At 45.8% G+C, this 27761-nt stretch overlaps 1 protein-coding gene across 1 annotated transcript in view; it reads left to right on the forward strand.

Moving 5' to 3' along the window:
• Nucleotides 1-158: 158 nt before the first annotated feature.
• LOC138274650 (prostate stem cell antigen-like) overlaps nt 159-27761 on the forward strand; it is a 46860-nt gene continuing 19257 nt past the window's right edge. The window contains exons 1-2 of the mRNA XM_069219013.1: nt 159-277; nt 11436-11540. Coding sequence (XP_069075114.1) covers nt 226-277; nt 11436-11540 — 157 coding nt within the window. The 5' untranslated portion in view covers nt 159-225. The remainder of the gene's footprint in view (nt 278-11435; nt 11541-27761) is intronic.

Raw genomic sequence — 27761 nt, forward strand, 5'->3', positions numbered from 1 at the left:
CGCATGCGAGGCAAAGGGCAGGTAGAACCACCAGTGAATAGCTTTTTGTGTATAAATCCTAAAGTGATTCACCTGTTCCCCCCACCTGCACATAGAACTCCCACCTGTTGTTTTGTCCAGCTGCATCCTTCGCAAAACATAGTTAAGGCGTGGTTACTTTAATTGTATAAATACCCTTCCACTGTCAGAGCCACCATTTGAGCCCTCTCAGATCAAACCGAAGACATGAAGACTGTTTTGATCGCTCTTCTGGCCGCTTCACTGTTTGTGGGGCCAGGTAAGATGGGCACTCTCGCCGCCAATGCAAAGGCTTCATCCTTGAATGTGGTAGGTACTCGGTATTGCATTCTGGGATGTGCCAGATTACCATACGAAACAACGCCTGGGTTTACGTGTTTAGAGTGTTTGTTCATTGCCTCATCACACTCTACACCATCCTTTGCGTGGTAAAACCCTTAAACTTCTTACTAAACTCCTAAGTGTAGACATAGTGAGAATTTATCTTTCTGAAATTCTAAGGAAATGTGCTACTGAGATATGAGCGCTCGTGAGCCTAAACCCGCATGTGTCAATTAGCAAAGAGGGTGTTTTTTCTGGGGAACTGTAGTAAACTGCTTGTCTCCTGCGGGAAATATCATGTAAAGAGACAAGAAAAAAATAAATTCAAGTTACAGGAAATGTTTTATAGTTATTCACTGAGCCTTTATTGGAAATATATGAATGTTAGATGCAATGTGTAACTGGTAGAGGCCCCTTATGGATTTCATATGTATCTTTATTTAAACATTAGGAGACCCATGTTTTTGCTCTGCAGGGAATATCTAGTCTGATCTCTGCCATATGCAGACTTATCAGTCCAGCAGAGACCATTTGTAAATGGTAAACTGGAGTTTCAGCCTGAAATCCGAGAAGATGCCTTACAGAGCCAGCTTTGCTAAAGGCGAGCTTCGGTGGTTCATAAGCAGTGCTTAACTTGTAAATAAAAACGTACAGGTGCCCAAAACTCTCCTCTGAAACACGCGGCTGCCGCATTTAAATGTGCCAGCAAGGAATACTGAGGCAGCGTAATCCTGAAGCCATCTCGGGCATCTTGAATCTATTCACAGTCACTCTCTGTCCCTTCAGCTCACTCTTGCAGCTTTCTGCTGTATCCATTTGTGATGCTTTTTCGTTTTTCTCTTCCTCTGTCGTTCCCATGTGTATTTTGCTCGCAGTAAATGCTTGAGGCAGAAAAATAAGTGCCGGTCCTCAAAAATAAATGCTAGTGCCCCGCGCCGGAAACCCCCGGCTCAAATTAATCACTGTTCATAAGGACTCTCTCAGATGTATTTATAATCAGAGGTCGGCAAAATCTTCCTTTTAGTGTTTGCTCTTGTTCACCACTCATACCATTTAGAAAAATTGCTTAATGTCTAATACTTTTTTACTGCCACGTGTTCCTGTTACATTGTTTTCTTTGAAAGTTTGTCTGTTTTTCAATTACCTGTGCTGTTACAAACTGTTCTGTTAGTTTGTAGGATACAGTCCTACCAGCTCTTATTGAGTCTAGCCTGGCTTGTCATATAATGAATAAATTATGTTCCTGCATTTCCACTCCTCTTTAACATCATATGTGGTTTCCTGCCATTCTATAGTTCCACATTCGTAAAGCAGTTTCAACCTATGTTCAACTTCGGAGCACTAATTGCATGGTATATCTGTTAATGCAAGCTTAGAATTAGCACAGTCTGAATGTACACTTAAAAATGATTTACTCACACTGAACATTACACTTGTATAGTGCAATGTTGCTTTGGACTAAATATTCTCCCAGGGATGGAGAGCGGGCGTTCCAGGACATTAATACCATGCATAGCCGGTGAGCCTTCACAAACCTGTGAGTTTGTTGTTATTCACAAAGATTTTCTTGGCCAGTCCACAATGGATACAATCTGAGATTTGCTCCTGTCAAAAGCAAGAGTAAAATCCCTTATAGTGCAGGAATGGGGAGGGAACAGGAGTAGGTCTGAGTTACTCTGTGAAGTGACCAAAAAACTCTGCCATGCTACGCAGAGTTCCGCAAGCGGCGGAGTGCGTTAGGTCGCACTGATATTTAGTGCTGGGTGTTTGTCCCATGCTGAAAAAACAGCGTGAACTGCACCACCCGCAGTGCAAGAGGGAGCTGCTTCTTTTCTGCAGCTTGAGTAGATTTTCTACTCGAACGGCATCTTCCTCAACGCAAATGGAAGGTTTCTCAAAGTGAGCGGTAGCAACCATCTGTGACTGCCCGCGTTGAGAAAACTCGCTGGGAGGTGGCCTGGAGTAGGATTTTTCTCACTCACACCGGCTAACGTAACGTTGTTGAGCGTGAACGAGGAAAAAAGTCAATTCGGAACTCCGCGTTATAAGCGGAGCATGGAGTGGTAAAAACTCAGCAAACTCGACGAGCAGAGTTCACCTCTCACCGCTAAACAGGAGTAAAATTGGCGGGGGTCCGGGAAAAGAGATTTCTCCACAATTAAAATATTTCCACTGTGAAAAAAGCATATGCCAATGCACTTTTGCTATTCATTTGCTGGTGGGCACACCTGGAAAGCTGGTGCTCTGGTAGCTTCCCAGAGGGACTCTGGGGATTGCTGGAGAATTACAAAACTTTGTAAATGTTCTCCGAATGTAGGTGTAAAGGCACTGGGGTAAATTTCACCTCCTAATTTCCCATAAGGTTTGCCTTTTTTCCATTTATTACATATCCTTGCACTCAATCATTATTAGCTACCTATACAATTTCTGTATGATAACTATTGTGTACTTTATATCTGTACTTCGAAACAAATGTATATATATATATATATATATATATATATATATAAAAAATTATTCTCACAATTAAGTCTTTCTAAACTTAATTGACGGTTGTCTTTTGAGAATGTGCCACAAAATGTCAGACATGCAACTTGCAATCGATGTCCAGAACTGATTACCTACGATAATTAACGCCTGTTCTGGGTTTGCGCCCTCATAAATCTGGCATAACATGCGTATGTTGGTGTTTATTTCACCGAAATCTGTTTGTTCCGGTATTTAAAAAATTTTTCAAGCATTTTACCCCTGGAAAAAATCCACACAGCTGATTTTACCGATATGTGCAGGAAATAATCAATATTCACCCGGTGATCATAGAGCGACCACTCAGACAACGTAACGATATGCTGGGAAATTATTGTCAGATTTGTGAATGTTTGAGGTATTTACTGAACTGCACAAATAAGTCTGTTGTTGAAAATTACAATTGTCAGAAAGGCTGCCACCTTTTCGGAAACGTTAATTGGGAAAACAGACTGGTTTAGTGTGTGAGCGAACATTCTTGGGGTCTGATCTGCTCACAGCTGAACTGCACAAGAATCAAGGACCATGTAATGACGCAGCTGAGAAGTGTATGATGAAACATTGAAGATGGAGGGTTGCAGAGAAGCAGATCAGAAACAGAGATGGCGGAAGGATAGATAGGCCCTCATTCTGACCTTGGCGGGCGGCGGAGGCCGCCCGCCAAAGTCCCGCCGTCAGGTTACCGTTCCGCGGTCGAAAGACCGCGGCGGTAATTCTGACTTTCCCGCTGGGCTGGCGGGCGGTCGCCTTCAGACCGCCAGCCAGCCCAGCGGGAAAGAGGCTTCCACGATGAAGCCGGCTCGGAATCGAGCCGGCGGAGTGGAAGCTGTGCGACGGGTGCAGTTGCACCCGTCGCGTATTTCACTGTCTGCGCAGCAGACAGTGAAATACATGTAGGGGCCCTCTTACGGGGGCCCTTGCAATGCCCATGCCAGTGGCATGGGCACTGCAGGGGCCCCCAGGGGCCCCGCGACCCCCCCTACCGCCATCCGGATCTCGGCGGTCCGACCGCCGGGATCTGGATGGCGGTAGGGGGGGTCGGAATCCCCGCGGCGGTGCAGCAAGCTGCGCCGCCGCGGAGGATTCAATGGGGCCGCGGTACACTGGCGGGACCCCGCCAGTGGTGCCGGTCCGACCGCGGCTTTACCGCCGCGGTCGGAATCCCCATTGGAGCACCGCCGGCCTGTCGGCGGTGCTCCCGCGGTCCTCCGCCCTGGCGGTCAAAGACCGCCAGGGTCAGAATGACCACCATAGTGCCTTGTAGTCAAGGTGATTGGGTCGCACATGCCAAGCCAATCAAGCATTGGAAAAGCCAATAGGTCTCGGCTATATAAGAGGAATTGGCTTTGGCAGCGTGTGTTGCCATGTTGTATACCTCTGTAACTGCTGTTCAGCATGGCTAAAAGTGAGTGACCGGGAGTGTCAGAGTGGGGTGGGTGAGTACAGTGTCACAGAGCGGATTTGTTGAAATGTCATAAAGTGGAGTAGGAGAAGCAGAATGTCAGTGTTGAGTGCACTAGAGTTCAGTGTTTCAGTGGCAGAGAGTGTTTTAGAGTGGAGTGGGGTGGAATACGGTGAAGTGAGTCGGAGTGGATTGAGGTAGTGGGGTGTATTGAACTGGGGAAGAGTGGGGTAGATTGAATTGGTGTTGAACGGGGTGGATTGAGTGGAGTGGGGTGGACTGATGTGGGGTGGATTGGATTAAAGTGGGGTGGATTGAAATGGGATGAGGTTGATGGGCCTGGGTTGGATTCAAGTGTGGTGGATTAGATTGGATTGGGGTGAGTGGTTCTGACTGCAGAGATATGGCTGGGATGGGGTGGATTGGATTGGAGTGGGGTGGATTAGATTAGACTGGAGTGGGGTGAAATGGATTAGAGTGGGGTGGATTCACTGGATCGGAATGGGGTGGACTGGACTGAAGTAGGCTGGATAGTACTCGAGTGGGGTCAATGGATTGAGGTTGTAGGAAGCTGGCTCTTTAGATAGTGGACCAAAATGAGGTACAGTGTGCAAAGAGCCCAAACAATCCCCAAAGGTATCACAGGGGCACAAATGACATCCCAAATGCTCTCCTTTTGAGTAGTGTGGTCGAGCATTTAGGCATATCAGAGGCTAGCGCACACACTCATGCAGTAAGTGAGACACACACTCAATAAAGAAATCTGAAACCAATTTATAAAAATAACACATAATTTTATGTAATCTTTGATACCAAGATCACCGGAGTCAGGTGAGTACATTTCGAGTTATTAGTTTTTAGATTTTTTTAGAAGTTTACAGTGTATTGTTTTTGCAGGAAGCTGCACTGCAATCCTATGGAGGAAAACACAGACGGCAAACCAGGTAGAGTACAACTACTTATGGGACCAATCTCTGGGACTTAAGGTGAGTTTGGGGCAAGGTTCAAGGCCACACTAACAGGCCACCTATGAAAGTTCTGGTGCGTCCCGATGCAGAGGTGTGTTCGGGTGTCCCATTAAGGTCTATGTGGATCGGTCCGGTAATAAAGCTGCTGCAGGGATGGACTTGAAGGACAGTTCAGGCGAACCCACAGAGGGGCTCGACCTTTGAGGTCCAGGGGCACATGGGGACACCATAAGTCTACTCCTCCTCAGGCTGTAGGGTGTAGGTGCAGGGGTGTCTTCTGGCATTGGGTCCAGTACTAGAGTTCCTTGCGGTTGCAGGGTGGCCCATAGAAACACTCTGCAGGCGTGGACTGGGGGTCCAGTCCGACCAAGCCAACAAGTGGGCTCAAGTCTCATGAGGTGTGGAGAAGTGGGGACACCTTAGGCTCTCTTCTCCGGGGTACACAGCGGACGGGTGCAGAGGTGTACTAGGGCATTGGATCTTTGTCTCCTTGTCACTCGCGGTTGCAGGGGGTCTTCAGATGCCAATCTGAGGCCAATAGTGGGCAAGCGCAGGGTGGCTTTCTTTTCTGGAAAGCCTAAGGACCGCGCTGACACCTTTGGCCCACTTCAACACAGGCTGGGCAGCTTGTGTGCAGTGGTGCAGTCCGGCATTGGGTTTCCGGTAGTCCCTGTCCTCTCAGGTCTGTCTTGGGTGCCTGGGGATGCTGGAGAGTGGCTCCTCTACTCCAAGGAAGTTCCTCTGGCAACTGGCAACCAGACAGGTCAGTTGCTCCTGGAAGGTTGGGTACAGCAGACAAGCCGACAGTGTTAGCACCAAGTCAGTCATTCTCCTTGGTTTCTCGGGTTCAGCAGGCTTCTTGTCCACTCCTTCTTTTGTGTCCAGCGAAGATCTGAGAGTCTGGTATCAGGGGGCTCCCTAAATACTCAATTTAGGGGGCATTAAGGGTAGTGAAGGGTAGTACCTAATGCACTACTTACCCTTGGAGTCACTACACCCCCTAGATGTCCACTTCCTGTGGGGAGTGGACATCACCCTTTCCAAAGATCCTAAATTCCACCACACGCAAGATGGCAGAATTTCCTATGTCGTGTCCACTTCAGGCTGGTCACCCTAGGAGTGTTTCCAGTCTGGAAGTGTCACACGCTTCCTGCATAGCTAAGATTCCAGCCACTCCAGGTGCCACATGGGCCGTGCATCAGTGGGGTTGGCATCTTCCTCTGAGGAAGGCCAGCTCTGCATACCAATAGCAGTGTGCTTCTTTGAAGCTCCTGCGTTGGAATGCAGGTCATCCTGTTGGGAGGGGTGGGTAACACCCCAGCACGGACAGTCTTTTGTTTCTGATCTCGTGAGATCAGAGTCTTGCACCCTGGAAGGTCAGATTAATGTCTGTTGGTGGCAGGCTGGCCAGAACCAGTCTGAGAGCTCACCAGTAGCTGGTATGTTTTTCAGGAGACACCTCTAAGGTGCCCTCTGGGTGCATGTATTAATAAATTAATCACTGGAATCAGTGAGGGTTTATTAGTACAAGATGTTTGATACCAACCATCCCTAGGTTCAGAGAAGCCATCATGTTGCTGGGGAACTTATATTGAACCAGTGTCCAGCCCATGTATTTAAAATGGCTTCCCTGCAAACTTACTATGTCTAAGAATCGACAAAGACAAAATAGCGGCATATTCACTCATGCATATATGCCCTCACTTGTAATGTAATGTGCTGTGCCTTAGGGCTGAAGGCCTGCTGTAGGGGTGACTTACAGATATTACAAGCAGTGGTTTAGGGGGCATGGCACACATATCAACTTTGGGAGCAGCTTGTCACGCAGCCTGCATGGCAGTCTGCATAAGGTTGGTGCTGGGTCCCTAGGAGTGGCACAAGATGTGCTGCAGCTCTGAGATGCCCTCTTCAGTACCCATGCCCTAGTTATAAGGGGTACCATTTACTAGGGACTTATAGCGGGCCAAAGGCCCTGGTCACTTGGGGATCAAGTGACCAGGTGTCTTGGTTTTGGGAAGGAACACTGACACTGGGGACCTTGTTAGCAGGAGCCCAGTGCACTTCAGTCCAAGTTGCATTTAAAAACCAGGCAAAAGCTGGAGTGGTACAGGAATCAGAACCCAGCTTCCTACAGGGGTGTATTGGAGTGGGGTGGAGTGGATTGGATTGGATTGGAGTGGGGTGGAGTGGATTGGATTGGAGTGGATTGGAGTGGATTGAATTGGAGTTAGGTGGGGTGGGGTGGAGTGGGTTTGAGTAGCATGGGCTGGATGGATTGGAGTGGGGCAGGCTGGATGGATAGGAGTGGGGTGATTGGATTGCGATAGAGTGGATGGACTGAAGTAGAGTGTGGTGGATTGGAGTGAATGGAGTAGATTGGAATGGGGTGGATTGGACTGGAGTGGGGTGGATTGTAGTGGGGTGGGGTGTGTTAGAATGGATTGAGGTTGATTGGATTGGAGTGGATTGCATTAAGATGGGGTGGATTGGAGTGCAGTGGGGTGGAAGGATTAGATTGGGGTGGGGTGGACTGAACTGGGATGGGGTAGGGTGGATAGGATTGGGTAGGGGTAGATTAGAATGGAGTGGATTGGAGTGGGGTAGGCTGGCAGGATTGGATTAGAGTGTGGTGAACTGAACTGTGATGGGGTGAGCTTAATTAGGGTAGAGTAGGGTGGATTGGGGTGGAGTGGACTGGATTGAAATGGGGTGAGGCAGACTGGAGGGGTGGGCTGGATTGGGATGTGGTACATTAGATTGGGGTGGGTTGGATTGGAGGTGGGGGTGGGGTGAATTGGGCTGCAGTGGATTGCATTGAGGTGAGGTGAATTGGATTGGGGTGGACTGGAGTGAGGTGGATTGGAGTGGGGTGAACTGGATTGGGGTGAATCGGATTGGAGTGGGGTGGACTGGATTGGGGTGAATCAGTGTATCAGACTGGGATTGTGTAGAGTGGATTGAAGTGGTGTGGATTGGATTGAGTGGGTGGATTGGATTGACTGGGGTGGATTAGAGTGGGGTTGGGTAGATTGGATTGAGTGGGGTATATTGGATTGGGGTGGGGTGGGGTGGATTGGGTTGGGGTTGATTGGAATGGGGTGCGGTGAATTGAAGTGGAGTGGATTGTAGGGGAATTGGCCTGGAGTGGGGTGGACTGAAGTGGGGTGGTGTGAACTGTGATGGATTGGACTGGAGTGGGGTAGATTGGATTGGAATGGGCTGGATTGTATTGGGGTTGGTGGATTGTATTGGTGTGGGGTGGACTGGATTGGTGTGGGGTGGGGTGGATCGATTGGAGAGGAGGTGGATTGTATTGAAGTGGGGTAGATTAAGGCGGTTTGGAGTGGGGTGGATTGGACTGGAGTAGGGTGGATTAATGTGGATTGTATTGGAGTCGGGTGGACTGGGGTGGTGTGAGTGGACTGGATTGGAGTGAGATGGATTGAAGTAGGATGGGTTGGACTAGAGTAGGGAGGGTTGGATTGGAGTAGGATGGCTTGGAATGGGATGGGATGGACTGGAGTGGGGTGGATTGGATTTAGTGGATTGGGCTGGAGTGGGGTGGATTGGACTGGACTGGAATGGATTGGATTGGATTGTAGAAGGGTGGTTTTGATTAGAGTGTGGTGGGATGGACTGGAGCAGGGTAGCTTTGATTGGAGTGTATTAGATTGGAGTAAGGTGGGTTGGATTGGGGTGGGATGAATTGGAGTGGAATAGGGTGGGGTGGAATGGAGTGGAGTGGATTGGACTGAGTGAGTGGATTGGAGTGGACTGGGGTGGAATGGACTGTAGTAGGGTTGATTGGGGTGAGATGAGCTGTATTGGATTGGAGTGGGATAGATTGGACTGGGCTGGATTGTGGTGGATTTTAATAGAGTGGGGTGGATTGGATTGGTGTGGGGTGGACTGAATAGTATTGGGGAGGATTGTAGTGAATTGGATTGGAGTGAATTGGGTTTGAGTGGGGTGGATTGGATTGGGGTGAGGTGAGGTGGATTGGATCAGAGTGGGCCGATTGTTTTGGATTAGAGTGGGCTGTTTGGGACTAGAGTGAGGCAGGGTGAAGTGGTGCAGGTTGGAGTGGGGTGGGTTGTTTTGAATTAAAGTGGGGCAGACTAAAATGGATTGGAGTGGGACAGGTTATTTTGGATTGAAGTGGGCGGATTATTTTGGAATGGAGTGGGGCAGATAGTTTTGGATTGGAATGGGGCAGACTGGAGTGAGGCAGATTGGAGTGGGACAGATTGCTTTGGATTGGAGTGGGCAGACTGCAATAATGGCAGATTGCTTTGGACTGGAGTGGGGCATATTGGAGTGTGTGGATTTGAGTGGGACAGATTGTCTTGGATTGGAGTGGGGCAGATTGGAGGTAGGTGGACTGGAGTGGTGCAGAATGGAGTGGGGCAGATTGTTTTGGACTAAAGTGGGGCAGGTTGGAGTGGTGTAGATGGGAGTAGGCCATATTGTTTGGGATTGGAGTGGGGCATATTGTTTTGGATGAGAGTGGGGCAGAATGTTTTGAATTGGAGTGGGACAGATTGTTTTGGAGTGGTGCAGATTGTTTTGGATTAGAGTGGGGCGAATTGGAGTGGGGAAGATTATATTGGAGCTGGTTGGGAGGATTGAAGTGGGATGGGTTGGACTGGATTGGGGTGAGTGTTCTGGAGTGGGGTGGATTGGTGTGGGGTAAAATGGGGTGGATTTGGGTGGAATGAACGATTATGTGTTAAAGAATAATTTCATAAATTACACATAATAAAGAAACAACGTTGCATTGCAATATTTCGAACATGACAATCTTTTGAGAAGAGCGCTCACAAGCAAAAACAAAATAAAACATGAGGGAATAGTGAGAAAAGATGACTTGGCAAAATAAAAGAATGTTAGTTATAAAAAATGAAAGCTGCAATTTTGTATGTCCTGCTCGGCATGTTTTTGCCAGTTCAGTGGCATAACGAAACTTAAAGTGGTCTGCCTGGAAAGTACCTGTGGGGGGCCCCTTCCCCTGGACCCCGTTAGGGGCCTGCTGCCCATGCACAGACTACTGTGCTGAGGGGGCCTCCTGGAGCTCAGGGGCTTCCTGCACCATGGGGGCTATGGGACCCTTTGTTATGCCCCGGTGCCAGTCTCAAGCCTTCTATTTGCAGGGCACTAAAAGTTAAAGAGAACAAAATACTACCTTGATCATGTTGGAAGCAGCAGACGGGCACTGATTAAGTTGAATCAATCAGTGCTTGGTCCCTGCGCCAAGGAGAGGAACGGAAATGATGTCAGGCCTGAAGTGGACGAATTATGAGGCTGTAAAGAAAAGTGCCACTCAAGCCAACAAATGGTGAGTGACAGGCGGGCTCCAAGCCCTTTACTATACACAACAGTGTCTTGCAAGCGAGACGCATGCGCTAGTGCATGCACTCGCCGGCTTGACCCTAAAACCTGACCTGCTAAAAAATAGATATGAACACAGTGTAACAATGAAACCCCCACATGCAACAAGCATTTGGAAAGCTGATATGTCTCTCCAATGACACACTCCAGAGGCACACATATTGAAATGATTTTACTTCCAGTAAAATAAAAATCATTCTAAGATGGCTGCCTCGTATGTGCATGCATGTGTGGCATCCTACTTAGAATGTTTTATCCCTATATATTAAAGACTTAAAAAGTACTTGGACTTACATAGTGGCAAATTCTGGCAACAATATATGAGAAATGAAGCTCTCCTTGAGCACACATATGTTACTGATAACAGAAATTGATAATAATTGATTTGACTTTTTGGACACCTTCCTACTTTAGAAAACTAAACTCTACTTCACTTCCCAAGTCTGGCAACCTCAGAGCAAGGAGTGCAGATAGGAAGTCAGGTCATTGTCATTTTATGGCTGATTTTGAAGCTTTTACGCAAAGAATTGTCAAATTTGATGTAAAATGATGTAGTCTGTGTTTGCACCTGGTAGAAAAGTAAACACGGCTCCTTGAGCTCATGAAGTACCTTCCTAGAGACTTCACAAATTTGTGGACACGTCATCGATGAGGTGCCAAAATGTGCACTTCTTAATTCCTAGGAGCAAGCTCCATGTTTGTATTGAGGACATAATGGTCATCAGTATGGAAGTGTTCCATCGCTTGCCTATGGCAAGTGAGTTCTTATGAGAAGCAAATTACATTTAAAAAAATTGTGTTTGTTTTTGCAGCTCTCTCCTTGCGGTGCTACTCGTGCATGGCGGCGGTAAACGACAGAGACTGCGAGGACGTTGAGCAGTGCGCACCACAGGAAACCTTCTGCGTCACCTCCGTAGGTAAGAGGTTAACATTTTAACATTGACCGTTGAATACTTAGTTACCTGTGTGAAATAGCACATGTAGGCCCAAATTTACTTAAACGTCATTGGCCACCCTTGTTTTAAAAACGGTTGTGAGGTGTTGCCATTTTTTGATGATACCACGCCTTATACATGGTAATATTGCACAATATTCTGCTTGCACCTTATTTGCACCTACCCGAGTCAAAAAGGAAGATCTTCCTAGAGTCATTCTGAATGACTTCAGCTGGGCTATTCCTGTAATCATCTGGTGAAGTCATCCCAAGCCATCCTGAAGTATGTGTATAGGGCGAAATAGTTAAATGAGATGACTCAAGAGTCATCACAAAAACTACTCCAGGAAGATGCTGTGATTACTCCCTTAGAAAATGTATGATTCTTTTTAACTACTACAGGATGACTGCATGACAACTAGGGGATGACAGTAGATTACTTCACGATGACTCCTTCACAACTCAGGGATGAAAGCAGATTACTTCACAATGACTCCATGACAACTAGGGGATGAGAGCAAATTACTTAATGATGACTCCATGACAACAAGGGGATGACACCAGATTACTTCACAATGACTCCTTGACAACTCTGGGATGAAAGCAGATTACTTTACAATGACTCCATGACAACTAGGGGATGGGAGCAGATTACTTAATGATGATTCCATGACAACTAGGGGACCGGAGCAGATTACTTCATGATGACTTCATGACTACTTCAGGGTGTATTTGTATTACTACAGAATAAATTCATGAGTACTTCAGGGTGTGGTTTCATTTCTTCAAGGTGACTCTGTGAGGACTTCTGGAGATGTTCTTTTCTACTTCTAAGAGAATCCAAGATGATTGCTTTAAGTAATTGTCAGTGTTATGTTTCTCTCCAACTGAAGTGTACTGTTATACATACACATACAAGGCCTCAATTAGTGCATGTCAGAAACCAACCTGACATACTGTTGTTGTAAACTTACAATTCCACCAAGTGTATGCAGATTTCATTGGGGAATAATATGCTTTATGTATGGTTTGAAATGTCAGCCCCATTTAAAGGTGCATAATTAGCAGCAGCTTTCAGTGAAGTGAAATAGTATCACTGCATTTCTAAAGGAAGTCACATCACTTTACTCTAAACTGAAATAATCATGTTAAATGTATGGAATTTCACTTACTGCATAAACAGCATGGCTTTTTGCACTTAAAACAATGTCTTTACAGGGGCCAGAGAGAACTAAATATCTGTAGCATACTTATCTCAATCTTAATACCCATCCCCTCTTTTAGTTCTTGTTGGCTGACTGTGACCAGTGATAGGTAAGTGGTGATTACAGTGGGAGAACACTGAGGAGCCAAGAGTGAAAGGGTGTGTGTAAGCATTGCTAGCAGATGTCAAATGACTTCTGAATTCTGCCAGTAGTTAATATTCTCAGTCTGAGTGGGGTAACAGATCTGAGTTTTGTTGTGAATAGCTATGGATTAGAGAATGGTAAACTGACTTACAGGTTTCTGGGGTTAAATGAGTTTATGGGGTGTAGTAAGATATGTGAAAATAATTGTGAGTGTCTTTAAGTGGATAGCATGAGTAGGGAAAAGAGAATGGTAGGTGAAAGTGTGAGATTTGAGTGGTCAGATTAAAAGAATGTGAATCACTGAAGAGTGGTCAGTGGGTATCTCATCAGTGGGTGCTAGAGACTGGTGTGAATTAGTGGTATTCAGACATTGAGAGAGATACTCAGTAACTGTGCGATGCGAGCATTGATGCACTGTTAAGGTTACAGACTGAGCGACTGAAGAAAATGGAGGTGTAGCGAGTGGTTGTGGGTGTTTAGTGTGAATGTTGTGTTGTAGTAAACGGATTGAATGAATAAGTAGCATTGGCGGTTGTCTGTTGGTTGAGAGTGTCAGGGAGTGGTACTGTAAGTACCTCTTAGCAAGTGGTGATAAGAGTGGTCTTTCAGGTAGTGTTGTGAGTGGCAAGCATGTCACAGAAGTGGGTGTAGGTGAATACGTATTGCATGTGAGTAAGGGTTAAGTACTATGGGTGATGAGTAAGCAGTGAGAGTGCTGTGCAAGTACCTGACAGTGAGCTACGCTGTGAAGCGTTTTAAATGCAGCATTTAAATGGTATAATTCTTTATGTGATCTTTACTTAAGACTTGGTTTTAATTGCAAGTGTCTGGGGTAAAGTGTGAATGATAATCTAGACAGGGTTTAAGATAAGAAAATGTGCTCAGAGATGCTTAGTGGGGTAACTATGAATAGAGTTTATGAATGTTAATACATTGGATTATTTGGGGTCAGTGACTACCCACCTCAAAGAACAATTACAGCCCTTGTCAGGCTGAACCCTTAAAGTCACTAAATTAACCAGAGCGTCATCTACTTGCAGGTATGACAGAGCAGACAAGGTCAACTATGCACAATGTGTATTTTGTTTTTGCAATCCCAAAACAGTAATAAAGCTGAAATGGAAAACAATAAAAAAACACAAACTGAATTATAAAAACCGAGTAAAATTTAGTAAACAAAATGAAAAAGCCAATAAGGGAACCAGACACATACATTTTTAAAAATGTCTAAGTAGGAATAGCACAAGAAGAAGCTCAAAGCTCACATGACAGTCAATGGTCACAGTAGATCCCGACTTAAGTGCAATTTGAGGATGGCCACTATGAAGCATTGGTTAGAACACCAACCAGGTTCGTCCTGGGCAAAGATTATACCTTCTGACTTACTCCTTTAATCTGAATCCACTACAGGAGTATGTCTAAAGCTCCCCGGGACCTAATGGGAGGCAGTTGGAGACTTACACAGTACCAGGCAAACTGGTCAGCTTGGCAGTTGCAGGAAAAAGCCTCTTGTAGCTTGTTGTGTCGATGTCACTTGAACATGTCAGCCTTACAGTCAATTTCTTTGTCCTGGGTAGAAGAGAGAGCAGATCCACTCCTTCGTTGCTTTTCACAGGGCAGGGAAAGCAGTTTTAGTCCTCTTCTTATCTTCCTCAGGTCTGGGAGTGTTATGAAGAGGGTGCCTCGAGATGCCACATTTATGCATGGCACTGGGAATGACTCCTGGGCATGCCCTTAGCCAATGGGGTAAATGTTTCCTGGGCCAGTCCTACCCACCTTTGTCATTTTCAAGATGTTGAAAGTCTCAGGTGATGTAGTTGGTAGCATGCAAGCGAATAGGGTTATCTACAGTAGTTATGCAGAGAGTGGTATAAAAGATGGAGATCCTATGGAAAGCCTGGAGAGGCAATGAATAGGGCTTAAAGTCAACTGTTAGGAAGCAGATGTAAAGGATTTAAAAGGAATGCAGAGTGGATCTTCTAAGCAGAAGTGGTATGTGTAAAATAGATAAAGCAGATTGGAACTGCAAATGTACAGTGTGAAGTGAGGATATGGAACTTGGGCATTTGAGTCAAAGACCTCTGATTGGCAGGAGAGGCACAGATGTAGAGAATTGATAGAGAGGGAGGACAAATGGATGGTACAAGTGCAGGGTGGAAAGCGTATATAGATGGTGGAGTTCCCAAATGACGGATGAAGAGCTGGTGTGGAGATAAGAGCAAAGTACAGATATTTGTGGTGCCTGATGTCAAAGTAGCTGGCATCAGTAGATAGTCGGGAGGGGGGATTCAGCAAGTATACAATATAGTGGGGGAAATGGAAAGCAGATGTGAAGAGAAGAGTTGAAACATGATAAGAGCGGATGCAGGCTGTGAAGTGAGGATGCACATGGTGGAAAGAGGATGCAGAATCTGCACACAAAGAATGCTGAGGTGTGTAAAAAACATACAGAAGGAAGGGTTTGGACGCTGGATTACAGAGTGGAGTGTGCATGTGCAGAGTGGAACGATGATGTACAGGATGAATAAGGAAGTATTGGGTGGACACTTGGAGAGCATGTTAGGGCTGAGGTGGAAAATGCACCTAGCGAGAGGTGAATATATTTGGAGGAAGGAAAGAATATCTGGAGGGTACGAGTGCAACCACAGAGTGGCAAAGACAAGTGGAGGTTTGTAGCCATGGAGAGTGATATGCAGAGTGAGGAGCTCATGAAGTATGGATGTATAGTTTGGGGGCAGACGTGGAGAATGGATGAGCGTGGACAGCATATCTAAAAGATGGAGGCAGCATGGCAACGGTTCAGAGAAGATGTATAGGCTGGAGAGAAAATGTACAGGATGAAGAATGTGTGTACAACCCATGCAGAGTCTTTACAGAAGATGTTCTTAGTGAAATGACAAGGTGTACTTGGTGGAGAGTAGATGCGTATGGTGGTGAGTACACAGAGGATGGACAGCACATTTATAGCATCAGTAACACGTGTGGAGAGCAGATATTCAGGTTGAAGAGCAGATTTGAGGGTGGAAACAAGTCATGGAGAGCAAATGTTCTGGGCAGAGGGCACATGTTGGAGGGTGAAGAGTGGATGCAGCAGGCAGATGAGTGTGTGGAGAGCCAATGTAGACTAATATATTGAGAGTGACCAGACGTGTACAAGACAACTGGAAATGAAAGACTGAGAAAGGATGCATATTGCTAGAGAGTAGAGCGTTGCAGGAAGTGGACATGGAAAGCAAATGTAGACAGTGAAAAGTGGAGTTGAGTGGAGAGCAGGTGTACAGTCTGGATAAAGAGAGAAAGGAAGGTGTAGCTGATGCACAATGGTTGCAGTGCATGGACAGAGGATGTGTTATGCAGGGACAAGACAGAGTGGATGTAGATTATGGAAAGTGAAGGAGAAACTTAGGCCCATATTTATACTTTTAGACGCAAACCTGCGCCAGCGCAGGTTTGCGTAAAAAAGTTTAACGCCAGCTACCGCCATTCCAACGCACCAGCCGGGCATCATATTTAATGAATGACAGTAGCCGGCACTGCAGCCTGGTCAGCGTCAAAATAAATGACGCAGACCGGGCAGCAGAGGCATAGGGACGACTGGGGGTTGTGCGTCAAAGAATGGTGCAAGTCAGATTAGAGTAAAAAATATTGGCTCTAACCTGACGTGCCCCATTTTTTGATGCACAACCCCCATGGAAATGACTCCTGTCTTAGCAAAGACAGAAGTCATGCCCCCCTGCCCAATGGCCACGCCCAGGGGACTTCTGTCATGGCCATTGGGCACAGTGGCATGTAGGGGGGGGGCAAGTTAGGCTCCCCTATGCCATTTAAAAAAAAAAATTATACTTACCTACACTTACCTGCACTCACCATGGATGGGTCCCCCCATCAATGGGTGTCCTTCATGGGTGGGCAAGGGAGGCAGGGGGTGTCCTTGGGTGCAGGGAAGGGCACCTGTGGACTGCTTCCATGGTCTCCCACCATGTAAATGAGCCCACAGGTCCCTTAACGCCTGCCCTGACCCAGGTGTTTAAAAATGGCGCAAATCTGTCTGGGTGCCATTTTTTTAGGCCCGCCTCTTCCTGTGCGTCATTTTGACGCAAAAGTATAAATAATGCGCAAATGCCTTTGAGTCATTTTTTGGACTGAAATGCATACCTTGCATATCATTAGCGCAAGGTAAGTGTCCACGCTAAAAAATGACTCAAACGCCATGGATTTTGGCGCTAGACGGGTCTAGCGCCAAAGTGTAAATATGGAGTAGAGTGTGCGCCGGATTTGCATTAAAAAAAAAAAACGCAAATCCGCCACAAACAGTAAAAATATGGGCCTAAGTTTGGGTGCAGAGGGTTTTGAATGGATTTATATAGTGGAGTAGAGATGTGGAAGGTGAATGCAAATGGAGGACAACGGAATTGTAAAGTAGATATTGCAAATAGACTGTGGCATAGCCAAAGTGCCATGGGTCCTAAAGTAGAAACAGAAAATGGGCCTCCTAGCCCGTTAAGGTAGTGAAAAAACATCCATAATTAGGGTGCATTGGACCCTTGATATCCCTGCCTGGAATACATTGACACTGTCTGCTGTACTACTGATAGCTACTCCCCTGCACAAGGATGGGCACATGGAGGATGAGAGAATCTGAAGATTGGAGAGTACAGGTACGGATCACAAATGGAGGGTGGAGAGGAGATGTACAGGGTTGAGAGCTTGGGTGGTCAGTGCATGTAGATGGTGAAGAGGAGACACGGAAAAGACGATGAACAGGGCAGAGAATACATGTACAGTATGGTGAGGGGTTTGAGTGCAGCTGTGGAAAATGGATGCAGAGCACAAAGGTTGGATGTGGCATATAACATTTAGAACGAGGTGTTTATCAGGATGGACATGACAACGCAATTCTTTACAAGGCAGGTGAGTACAACAAGGAACCTTTTTAGGCATTCTACAACACAGGTAAGTATTTTTATTTGTGAAATAATTTTTATCTGACTTAAAAACAAGCATTGTCAACTCCAATAGGTCTTGCCTACACAAGGTATTGGCTTTTTATATGTTTTAGTCATGCAATGCAACAGCATGGCTGAAAGTTAAGAAAATGGGATATGACATGGCCAGGATAGGTAGAGTGAAAAAATTAGAGCCTACAAAAATGAGCAGTGCAATGACAATTTATGTGTCAATGCTGCAGGGGAGGGATGAACACACAAAGACGAAGGAAGCATTCAGCAGCTGACCAATAGGATGTGAGCAAATGACAGTGACAGTGAAGCCAACTAATGGTAAGGGGCAGTATCTAAGCCCATTGATAGAAAACAAGGTCTCAAAGAGACCACCCCAAAAGGGAGCACTTAAGGGTTAAGGGATGGGGTAATAAAGGATCAGAGGAGGGTAAAGGGGGCAAAGAGTTTTTTAAGGTTGAGGAAAGACAGGTACAGGGAGGCAAGGGGTTTTTAGGGTTCAGGTCGGGTAGGGGTAAAGAAATATAAGGGGTTATAATGGTTCAGGGATTTGTAGGGGTGAAGGGAATAAGGGATTTTAGCGTTGAGTAGTGGGTAGAGGTAAAGGGAGGAAAGAGGTTTTTAGGGTTCAGGGGTGGGCAAAGGTAAAGAAATGTAAGGGTTTGTCAGGGTTCATGGGTGGGTAGGGGGGGTAAGGGATTTTTAGGTTTTGCAGGACAGGAGAGATAAAGTGATGTAAGGGATTTTTAGGGCTCAGAGGTGGGTACCAGTAGAGGTAAATGAAGTTAAGGGATTTTTTGGGTTCAGAGGTAGGCAGAGATAAAACAAGGTAAGAGGTTTTCATGGCTCAGGGAAAATAGATGTAAAAGGCTAATAAGAATTCAAAGGGTGGGCAGACTTAACAGGAGTAAGGAGATTTTAGAATCCAGCGGAGAGTAGAGGGTAGGATTTTTTATGGTTCAAGGGTGGGTAGAGGCACAGAAAATAAGGGTTTTTCAAGGTTCAAGGGTGATTATAGGTTAAGAGGTTTGTCACTGGGTGGAGGTTAAGTAAAAAGGTTTTTTATTAGGATTCCATTGCAGGTAGAGGTAAAGCAATGGTCTTCAAACATTTTAATGCCGGGCCCTCAACTCCACCGCCACGGGCCCCAGATTGCCCCCACCTGCCCCCCCTTGGAAAAACATTAATGGGTCCTCTTCTGAATTATTCACAATTATTCTATTAAATTGGGTTTAGTTTTGTTATTGTTTTAAAAATGCAATGAAATACATGATGCCAAACATACTATTCTGGTCAGGCAGGATTTACTAATGTGTAAGAGCATCCCAAGTGTGATTATTAGAGGTGGGGGGTTTTGAAGCTTATTTGGAGTCTCTTTTCTTTTGATACATACCCCCAGCTGGATATAAAAGACAAAAAAGGTTCGTGATCACAGAGCTGGTTACTGCTGCTCATGTTTTCAGCTTAGAGCAAAGCCCTGTTATCAGCATAATTCTTCTTTTGGCCAGAGCATGGCGTCTGACATGAAAACATTTGAGGCCCCCCTCGGGTGCCAGCTCCCAGGTCTGAAAACCCCCGAAGCAAAGAGAGGTATGATGTTTTAGGGTTCCATAGAGGGAAATGGAGGTAAGGGATTTGTTTAAGGTTTTAGGGGTGGATAAAGGTAGGCTTAAAGAATAAATGAATATGTGTATAAAATGTGTGAATAAATATGAATAAAAATGTAACTAGTAAAAATATAAGGTAGGTTTGAGGGGTCTCCCCCAAACAAACAAAATATAGATATAGCGATACATACACACACACACACACACACACATGCATATGTATAAATATTTATGAGTGTAACTGCACATATATGTAAGATTGTGGCTATATACATATATCAGCCTTCACAACAAAAAAATTGTTGCAACAGTACATCAAATTAAAACAATGTGTTGTAAAGGCCAATAAGTTGTATTACATGTGTCGTACAGGTAAGCCTTGTAAACATGTACTGTAACGTCCGATATGCAGTGGTTGTGGATCATCGAATGTGTATGTACATGGTGAAGAATGGATGTAGTCGGGGCAGCAGATGTAAGGAAGTGGTGTTGAGAACAGATATTGAGTAGGTGTGGATCATATAGAGTGTGGAGAGTTGACATACAGAGTAGAGAGCATGTGGCATTTGAGGGGGGTTGATCACACAGAGAGAGAGATTGCAAATGAAGCGTTGGGAGCAGTAAATAAGGTGGACAGCAGAGATGGAGGGAAAATGATGAGAATGGAAAGAGCCCATGCAGGGGTGAGAGGAAAAGTATTAAGAAAGAGAGGATAGGGTGAAGAATATAAATAGAGGATAAAGAGGACAAATAGAGTGTAGATAACATGCCTGAGGTAGAGTGATAGACTGGGAGCAGCTATAGAAAGAGAATGTGGAATTTGGCGAGCAGCACATGTCGAGTAAACATGGATTGGCGGGAGGGGGGAACTCATATGGAGGGCTGAGTGCAGATATGAAGTATACAGGTTATATATATATATATATATATATATATATGTATATATATATATATATATATATATATATATATACACACACACACACAGTGGTGAATGGCTGTGGAGGGTTGAGACTGCATGTGGTGAGTGGATTTTCTCCGTGGAGACCAAGAATACACGGTGAACAGCTGATGTAGGATTTTGGAGTGCAAATTGTTTGTGCTTATGCAAAGTGCTCCAATACCTTGGGGTTGAGTTCTCTCTATACAAAAACTGAAAAATCAAAAGAAGATAGCGGATGTATTGAGGGGAAAGTTGGAGAGATGTGTGAAGGTAGTTTAAAACACAGAAGCAGTGGCGGCCGGCAGCTTTAGGAGGGAGGGGGCAGGCAGGAAGCACACACACACACACACACACTCATTCTTTCACACACAGACACGCACACACATCCATTAACAACATTCATAACATTCAAACATACACACACGCACCAAACATTCATTTTAAAAGTTCACACACACTCATTCTTTCAAACACACACGCATGCAAGCATATCCATTAACACTCATAACATTCAAACAAGCACGCACCAAACATTATTTTTAAAACATCACACACACACACTCATTCTTTCACAGACACACGCATGCAGATCCATTAACACTCATAACATTCAAACATGCTCGCACGCACCAAACATTCATTTTAAAACATCACACACACACTTACCTTCAGACTCGAGGTCCCAGGAGGGTTGGGACTGCTGCCTTCCCTCATTGGCTGGCCTTAGGTCAGCCAATGAGGGAAGGCAGCAGTCCCAGCCTCGTCACAGAGTGGGATGGGGTCAGTGAGACTGCTGACCCCACTCCACTCTGTGACGAAGTGTCATGATTGACACTCGCCCTGGGCACTTCAGGGCTTAAACCTAAAGTGCCCAGGTCAAAGTCAATGGGTGACGCTTTCCTCGTCACCCAGGGGAGGGCCTTGAGGCACCTTTGCTGAGCCGAGGAGGTCATGCCCATAGGAGCTGTGACCTCCTCAGCCCAGCAAAGTTCAGCTCAGGCAGCCAGGAGTCTGCGCAAATCGCGCATGTCTCACTCCTGGCTGTCTGAGCTGAAAATTAAGAGTGTCTGTCAGGCTGGCCTTTGTTCAGCCTGACAGACACTCTTCATGAGGGGCAAAAGGTGGAGGGGCATGGCCCCTCTGCCCCAAAGGACGGGCCATGCCTGCACAGAAGTACAGAAAGCAGAGATGTGGATATACAGAGAGAAAATGCACGAGGACCAAAAGGTGTAGAAAACAGAAACCTGCTGGAGAGGGGTCTGGTGTGAAACCAAAAAGCAGAATGTATTGATAGGAGAAAAATAATCTATGCCAAAAGGATTAAGAGTAAGAGGCGTTCCCATCCATTCCTATTTAAAGAAAAACTGGTCAAGCTCTTGCTTAGGTGGTGGAGAGGCTCCCTGCCTCACTCACCTTGTTCGTTTCCCTGCTATATATACACACCTATCCTTCCTGCCAGAACGCTGCTCTCGGTTTAACACCCTGCACCTTCCTTTGGCTTTATTTCAAAAGTGGTACATAGAACTCCTGATGCGACGCCATCAGATTCAGCTCCATGTATGCGCCGCTCTAGGCGCTCGGCAATTTACCTCCGATGCAAGTGTACAACATGGGGACAAAGAGCTGTACGAGTTGAGGGCGAAGAACTTGATGGCTGATTTGGACAAAAAAGTCCCCTTGCTGATTGGACAAAATGGTCTGGGGAGGACACAGGTCAACAAAGGGTGGTTGCAGGAAAGCACTTGTCCATTTCTTTTCAACAATCTTTATTAGAAACACGAGATTAACGAGAAAAACAAAAACAATAGCAAGAATGTGCCTATCGTTTAACCCCTTCTGTGCCGGGGACGCAATGGTTACATCCACCAGCACAGTGCTCCTGTGCAGAGGACGTAACCATTACTTCCTCGGCACTGAGCTCAAAGGAAGCGCTCCCTCTGTGGGCTTCCCTCTCACCCCCCCAAGACAGGGATGGACGAGGAATCCATTCCCCTTTCACCCCCGAACCACCCAACCCCCCCAGTGACGTCTGATGACGTTAGTGCGCATTCGCGCGCTGACCTCATCAGAGGCCACTTCCCCATTGCCCTGGAAGCTCAGCTTTCAGCGCGATCGGAAGAGAAATGCTCAGCATTTCTCTTCCGATCATGTGATGGGGGCCTCGGAGGCTTCAAAGGGATGGAAATGATTTTCCTTCCCTTTGAAGTCTCACAGAGCATTTCAGAAGCCGGATCGTAAAGCGATCCGGCTTCTGAAATGCCCACTAGACACCAGGGATTTATTTCATTTTGAGAAATTGTCATAAGGGGAATGACCCCTTGAGCAAGGGTCGCTCCCCAGGGGGGGCAATTTTTTTCAAGGCCTTTCTGCCCCCACGGGAGCAAAAACCACTAGGCGTCAGGATTTTTTTTTTTTTTTTTACAGTTGGAAAGCGACACCTTAGGCAAGGGTCGCTCCCCTGGGGGGCAACTTGTACTTAGACCATTTGGCAGATCGGGCAATTTTTGTTAGGCTAATCTGCCTACGTGGGAAACCACTAGGCACTGGGGATTTTTTTTTTTGCGCCAATTTCATGCAAGGGGAGCGACCCCTTAGGCAAGAGTGGCTCCCCGGGGGAGGGGGGGGATTTATTTTAGGCCATTTCTGCCCGCCTCCCTTAGGGGTAGATCAGACGATTTTTGTTAGGTCGATCTGCCCATGGGGGGGGGCAGAAACCTCTAGGCGCCAAGGATCATTTTTTGTTATTGTTTTTTTAGTGGTGGGGAATGACCCCTTAGGCCCTGGGGGGCAAGTTGTATTTAGACCATTTCTGCCCCCCTTGGGGGCAGATCGGGCAATTTGTGTTAAGCCACCGGGGATTTTTTTTTGCCCCAATTTCACCCAAGCAGAGCGACCCATTAGGGAAGGGTCGCTCCCCGGGGGGGGTCAAATTTACTTTAGGCCGTTTCTGCCCCCCATAGGGGCAGATCGGCCTATTGTTATTAGGCCGATAGAAACCTCTAGGCACAAGGGATCATTTTTTTTGTTTTTTAGAGGTTGGGAGCGACCCCTTAGGCAAGAGGCGCTCCCCTGGGGGGGGCAAATTTATTTTTGGCCATTTCTGCTCCCCTTGGGGGCAGATCGGTGTATTTCTATTAGGCCGATCTGTCCCAGGCGGGGGGCAGAAACCACTTAGGTACCAGGGATTGGTGTGTGTGTATGTGTTTGTTTTCTTTAGGGGGGCAGCCCCTTGGGTAAGGGTCGCTCCCCATGGGGGCACATTACTGTTGGCCATACCTGCCCCCCCCTTGAGGGCAGATTGGTCTATTTTTGGAAGGACCATCTGCCCCCAAAGGGGGTCAGAAAGTCCACCAGAGACCAGGGAAGTTTTTTTTTCCAAAATAAGAGGGTGGGGGTATGGCCATACCCCCACCCCAAATAAATGAGGCCAAAGTTGTTCTGCCCACCAGTGGTCAGATGGGGCAATTACCCCTGATCCACACCCCGGGGGGAAGAAAGTCTACTAGATGCCAGGGAATTAAAAAAAATAAAAATAACAGTGGGGTGGTGGCTATTAACCAGTATGGGCCTGGTTATGCCCCCACCCCAACTGAAGGGGTAACAGTCTTTCAGCTCTCCCCTGCACTCTAAAACATCTTATCCCACAGCAAGCAAGAAGACGTTTGATTATTTTGGGTTTTGGTTTTACATTTGGGCCATGAGAGCTTGGCTAACTCTCAAAATCGTCCCACTTGGAATGGTGAGGGCTGCACTTTATGGACTTTGGGACGCTGCCATGTCGAAACATCCACAAGACCTAGACACATCTGAAAACTAAACATCTTGGTGATTCCAGGGTGGTGTGTTTCACATGCACCCCACACCATTTCCTTACCCAGAATGCCCTGCAAACCTCCAACTTTGCTGGAAATCACACATTTTCCCCACGTTTTTGTAATGGAACATTCCGGAATCTGCAGGAATCCACAAAATTCCTAACACCCAGCATTGTCTCATCTATACCGATAAAAATTCTGCTGCACTTTTCAGCCTAAAAATATTTTTTTTCAAACTGCCCTTTTGGACCACCTTTTGTTCTCCCTCAATTTAGAATTGTTTTTTGCTCTTCCCTGTCACAAGAACTTGGCCCACCTACACAAACGAGGTATCATTTTTACCGGGAGGCTGAGGGGAACATAGGGTGGTATGAAGTTTGTGCGGTGCGGTGATCCCACACAGAAATGTGGGAAAAATGAGAGTTCTTAGCTAAATTTGAGGTTTGCTGAGGATTCTGTGTAAGAAAACATCAGGATATCCACACAAGTCACACCTCCCCGGACTCCCTCAGGTGTCTAGTGTTCAGAAATGTTTGGGTTTGGTAGGTTTCCCTAGATGGCTGCTGAGCCCAGGACCAAAAACTCAGGTGCCCCCTCGCCCCCAGCAAAAACAGGTAGTTTTGTATTTGATAATTTTGATGTATCCACATAGGGTTTTGGGGCATTTCCTTTTGGGGCACTAGGCCTACCCACACAAATGAGGTACCATTTTCATCGGGAGATTTGGGGGAGCGCTGGGTGGAAGGAAATTTGTGGCTCCTCTTTGATTCCAGAACTTTCTGTCACGAAGTCACCCCATATTGGATTCCCCTCGGTATCTAGGTTTCAAAACTGCACAGGTTTGCTAGGTTTCCCTAGGTACTGGCTGAGCTAGAGGCCAAAATCCACAACTAGGCACTTTGCAAAAAAACAGCTCTGTTTTCTTTGTGAAAATGTGATGTGTCCACGTTGTGTTTTGGGGCATTTCCTGTCGCTGGCGCTAAGCCTACCCCCACAAGTGAGGTGCCATTTTAATGGGAGACTTAGAACGCTGGGTGGAAGTAAATTTGTGGCTCCTCTCTAATTCTAGAACTTTCTGTTACCGAATTGAGAGGAAAAAGTGTTTTTTTGTCCAAATTATGAGGTTTGCAAAGGATTCTGGGTAACAGAACCTGGTCAGAGCCCCACAAGTGACCCCATCTTGGATTCCCCTAGGTGTCTAGTTTTCAAAACTGCACAGGTTTGGTAGGTTTCCCTAGGTGCCGGCTGAGCTAGAGGCCAAAATCCACAGCTAGGCACTTTGCAAAAAACAGCTCTGTTTTCTTTGTGAAAATGCGATGTGTCCAAGTTGTGTTTTGGGGCATTTCCTGTCATGGGCGCTAGGCCTACCGCTATAAGTGAGGTACCATTTTTATTAGGAGACTTGGGGGAACGCTGGGAGGGAAGAAATTTGTGGCTCCTCTCTGATTCCAGAACTTTATGTCACCGAAATGAGAGGAAAAAGTTTATTTTTTGCCACATTCTGAGGTTTGCAAAGGATTCTGGGTAACAGAACCTGGTCAGAGCCCCACAAGTGACCCCATCTTGGATTCCCCTAGGTGTCTAGTTTTCAAAACTGCACAGGTTTGGTAGGTTTCCCTAGGTGGCGGCTGAGCTAGAGGCCAAAATCCACAGCTAGGAACTTTGCAAAAAAACAGCTCTGTTTTCTTTGTGAAAATGCGATGTGTCCAAGTTGTGTTTTGGGGCACTTCCTGTCGTGGGCGCTAGGCCTACCGCCACAAGTGAGGTACCATTTTTATTGGGAGACTTGGGGGAACACTGGGAGGAAAGAAATTTGTGGCTCCTCTCTGATTCCAGAACTTTATGTCACCGAAATGAGAGGAAAAAGTGTTTTTTTGGGCCAAATTCTGAGGTTGCAAAGGATTCTGGGTAACAGAACCTGGTCACAGCCCCACAAGTCACCCCATCTTGGATTCCCCTAGGTGTCTAGTTTTCAGAACTGCGCAGGTTTGCTAGGTTTCCCTAGGTGCCGGCTGAGCTAGAGGCCAACATCCACAGCTAGGCACTTTGCAAAAAACACCTCTGTTTTCTTTGTGAATATGTGATGTGTCAACTTTGTGTTTTGGGGCATTTCCTGTCGCAGGCGCTAGGCCTAACCACGCAAGTGAGGTACCATTCTTATCAGGAGACTTGGGGGAACACAGAATAGCAAAACAAGTGTTATTGCCCCTTGTCTTTCTCTACATTTTTTCCTTCCAAATGTAAGACAGTGTGTAAAAAAGACGTCTATTTGAGAAATGCCCTGTAATTCACATGCTAGTATGGGCACTCCGGAATTCAGAGATGTGCAAATAACCACTGCTTCTCAACACCTTATCTTGTGCTCATTTTGGAAATACAAAGGTTTTCTTGATACTTATTTTTCACTTTTTATATTTCAGCAAATTAATTGCTGTATACCCGGTATAGATTGAAAACCCATTGCAAGGTGCAGCTCATTTATTGGCTCTGGGTACCTAGGGTTCTTGATGAACCTATGAGCCCGATATATCCCTGCAACCAGAAGAGTCCAGATGACGTAACGGTATATTGCTTTAAAAAATCTGACATTGCAGGAAAAAGTTACAGAGTAAAACGTGGAAAAAAATTGCAGTTTTGTTTACCTCAATTTCAGTATTCTTTTATTTCAGCTGTTATTTTCTGTAGGAAACACTTGTAGGATCTAAACAAATTACCCCTTTCTGAATTCAGAATTCTGTCTACTTTTCAGAAATGTTTAGCTTTCTGGAATCCAGCATTGGTTTCTCACCCACTTCTGTCACTAACTGGAAGGAGGCTGAAAGCACAAAAATAGTAAAAATGGAGTATGTTCCAGTAAAATGTCAAAATTGTGTTGAAAAATTGGGTTTTCTAATTCAAGTCTGCCTGTTCCTGAAAGCTAGGAAAATGGTGATTTTACCACGGCAAGCCCTTTGTTGATGCCATTTTCAAGGAATAAAACATGAGCCTTCTTCTGCAGCACTTTTTTCCCATTTTTAAAAAAAAAATGAATTGTTCACTGTATTTTGGCTAATTTCTTGGTCTCCTTATGGGGAACCCACAAAGTCTGGGTACCTCTAGAATCCATAGGATGTTGTAAAAAAGAGGACGCAAATTTGGCATGGGTAGCTTATGTGGAGAAAAAGTTATGAGGGCCTATGCGCGAACTGCCCCAAATAGCTAAAAAAAAAGGCTCGGCACAGGAGGGGAAAAGCCCTGGCATTCGAAGGGGTTAAAACATTCTTGGCTTGGTGCCTGGAATGAAGATGAAATCACCTTTGTAGAATGCAACCTTTTTTTTATATAATATGATGTGTCTATGTTATTTCCAGCAATAATATTGTGTTTTTTTGCACAGCTGCGTCAGAAGGGCAATAACCATGATCATTTGTATTTTAATTAAAATTCACATATTTTCCTAAGGTGCATTTTCAAAAGGATTCTGACTTTCGACAGCAAGTTTCATTAGCATTTCTATTTCATAGAATCACATAGTACTTTTGGAAGAGGATGT

Source organism: Pleurodeles waltl, chromosome 2_2, assembly GCF_031143425.1.
Source record: "Pleurodeles waltl isolate 20211129_DDA chromosome 2_2, aPleWal1.hap1.20221129, whole genome shotgun sequence".
Classification (NCBI taxonomy): Eukaryota; Metazoa; Chordata; class Amphibia; order Caudata; family Salamandridae; genus Pleurodeles; species Pleurodeles waltl.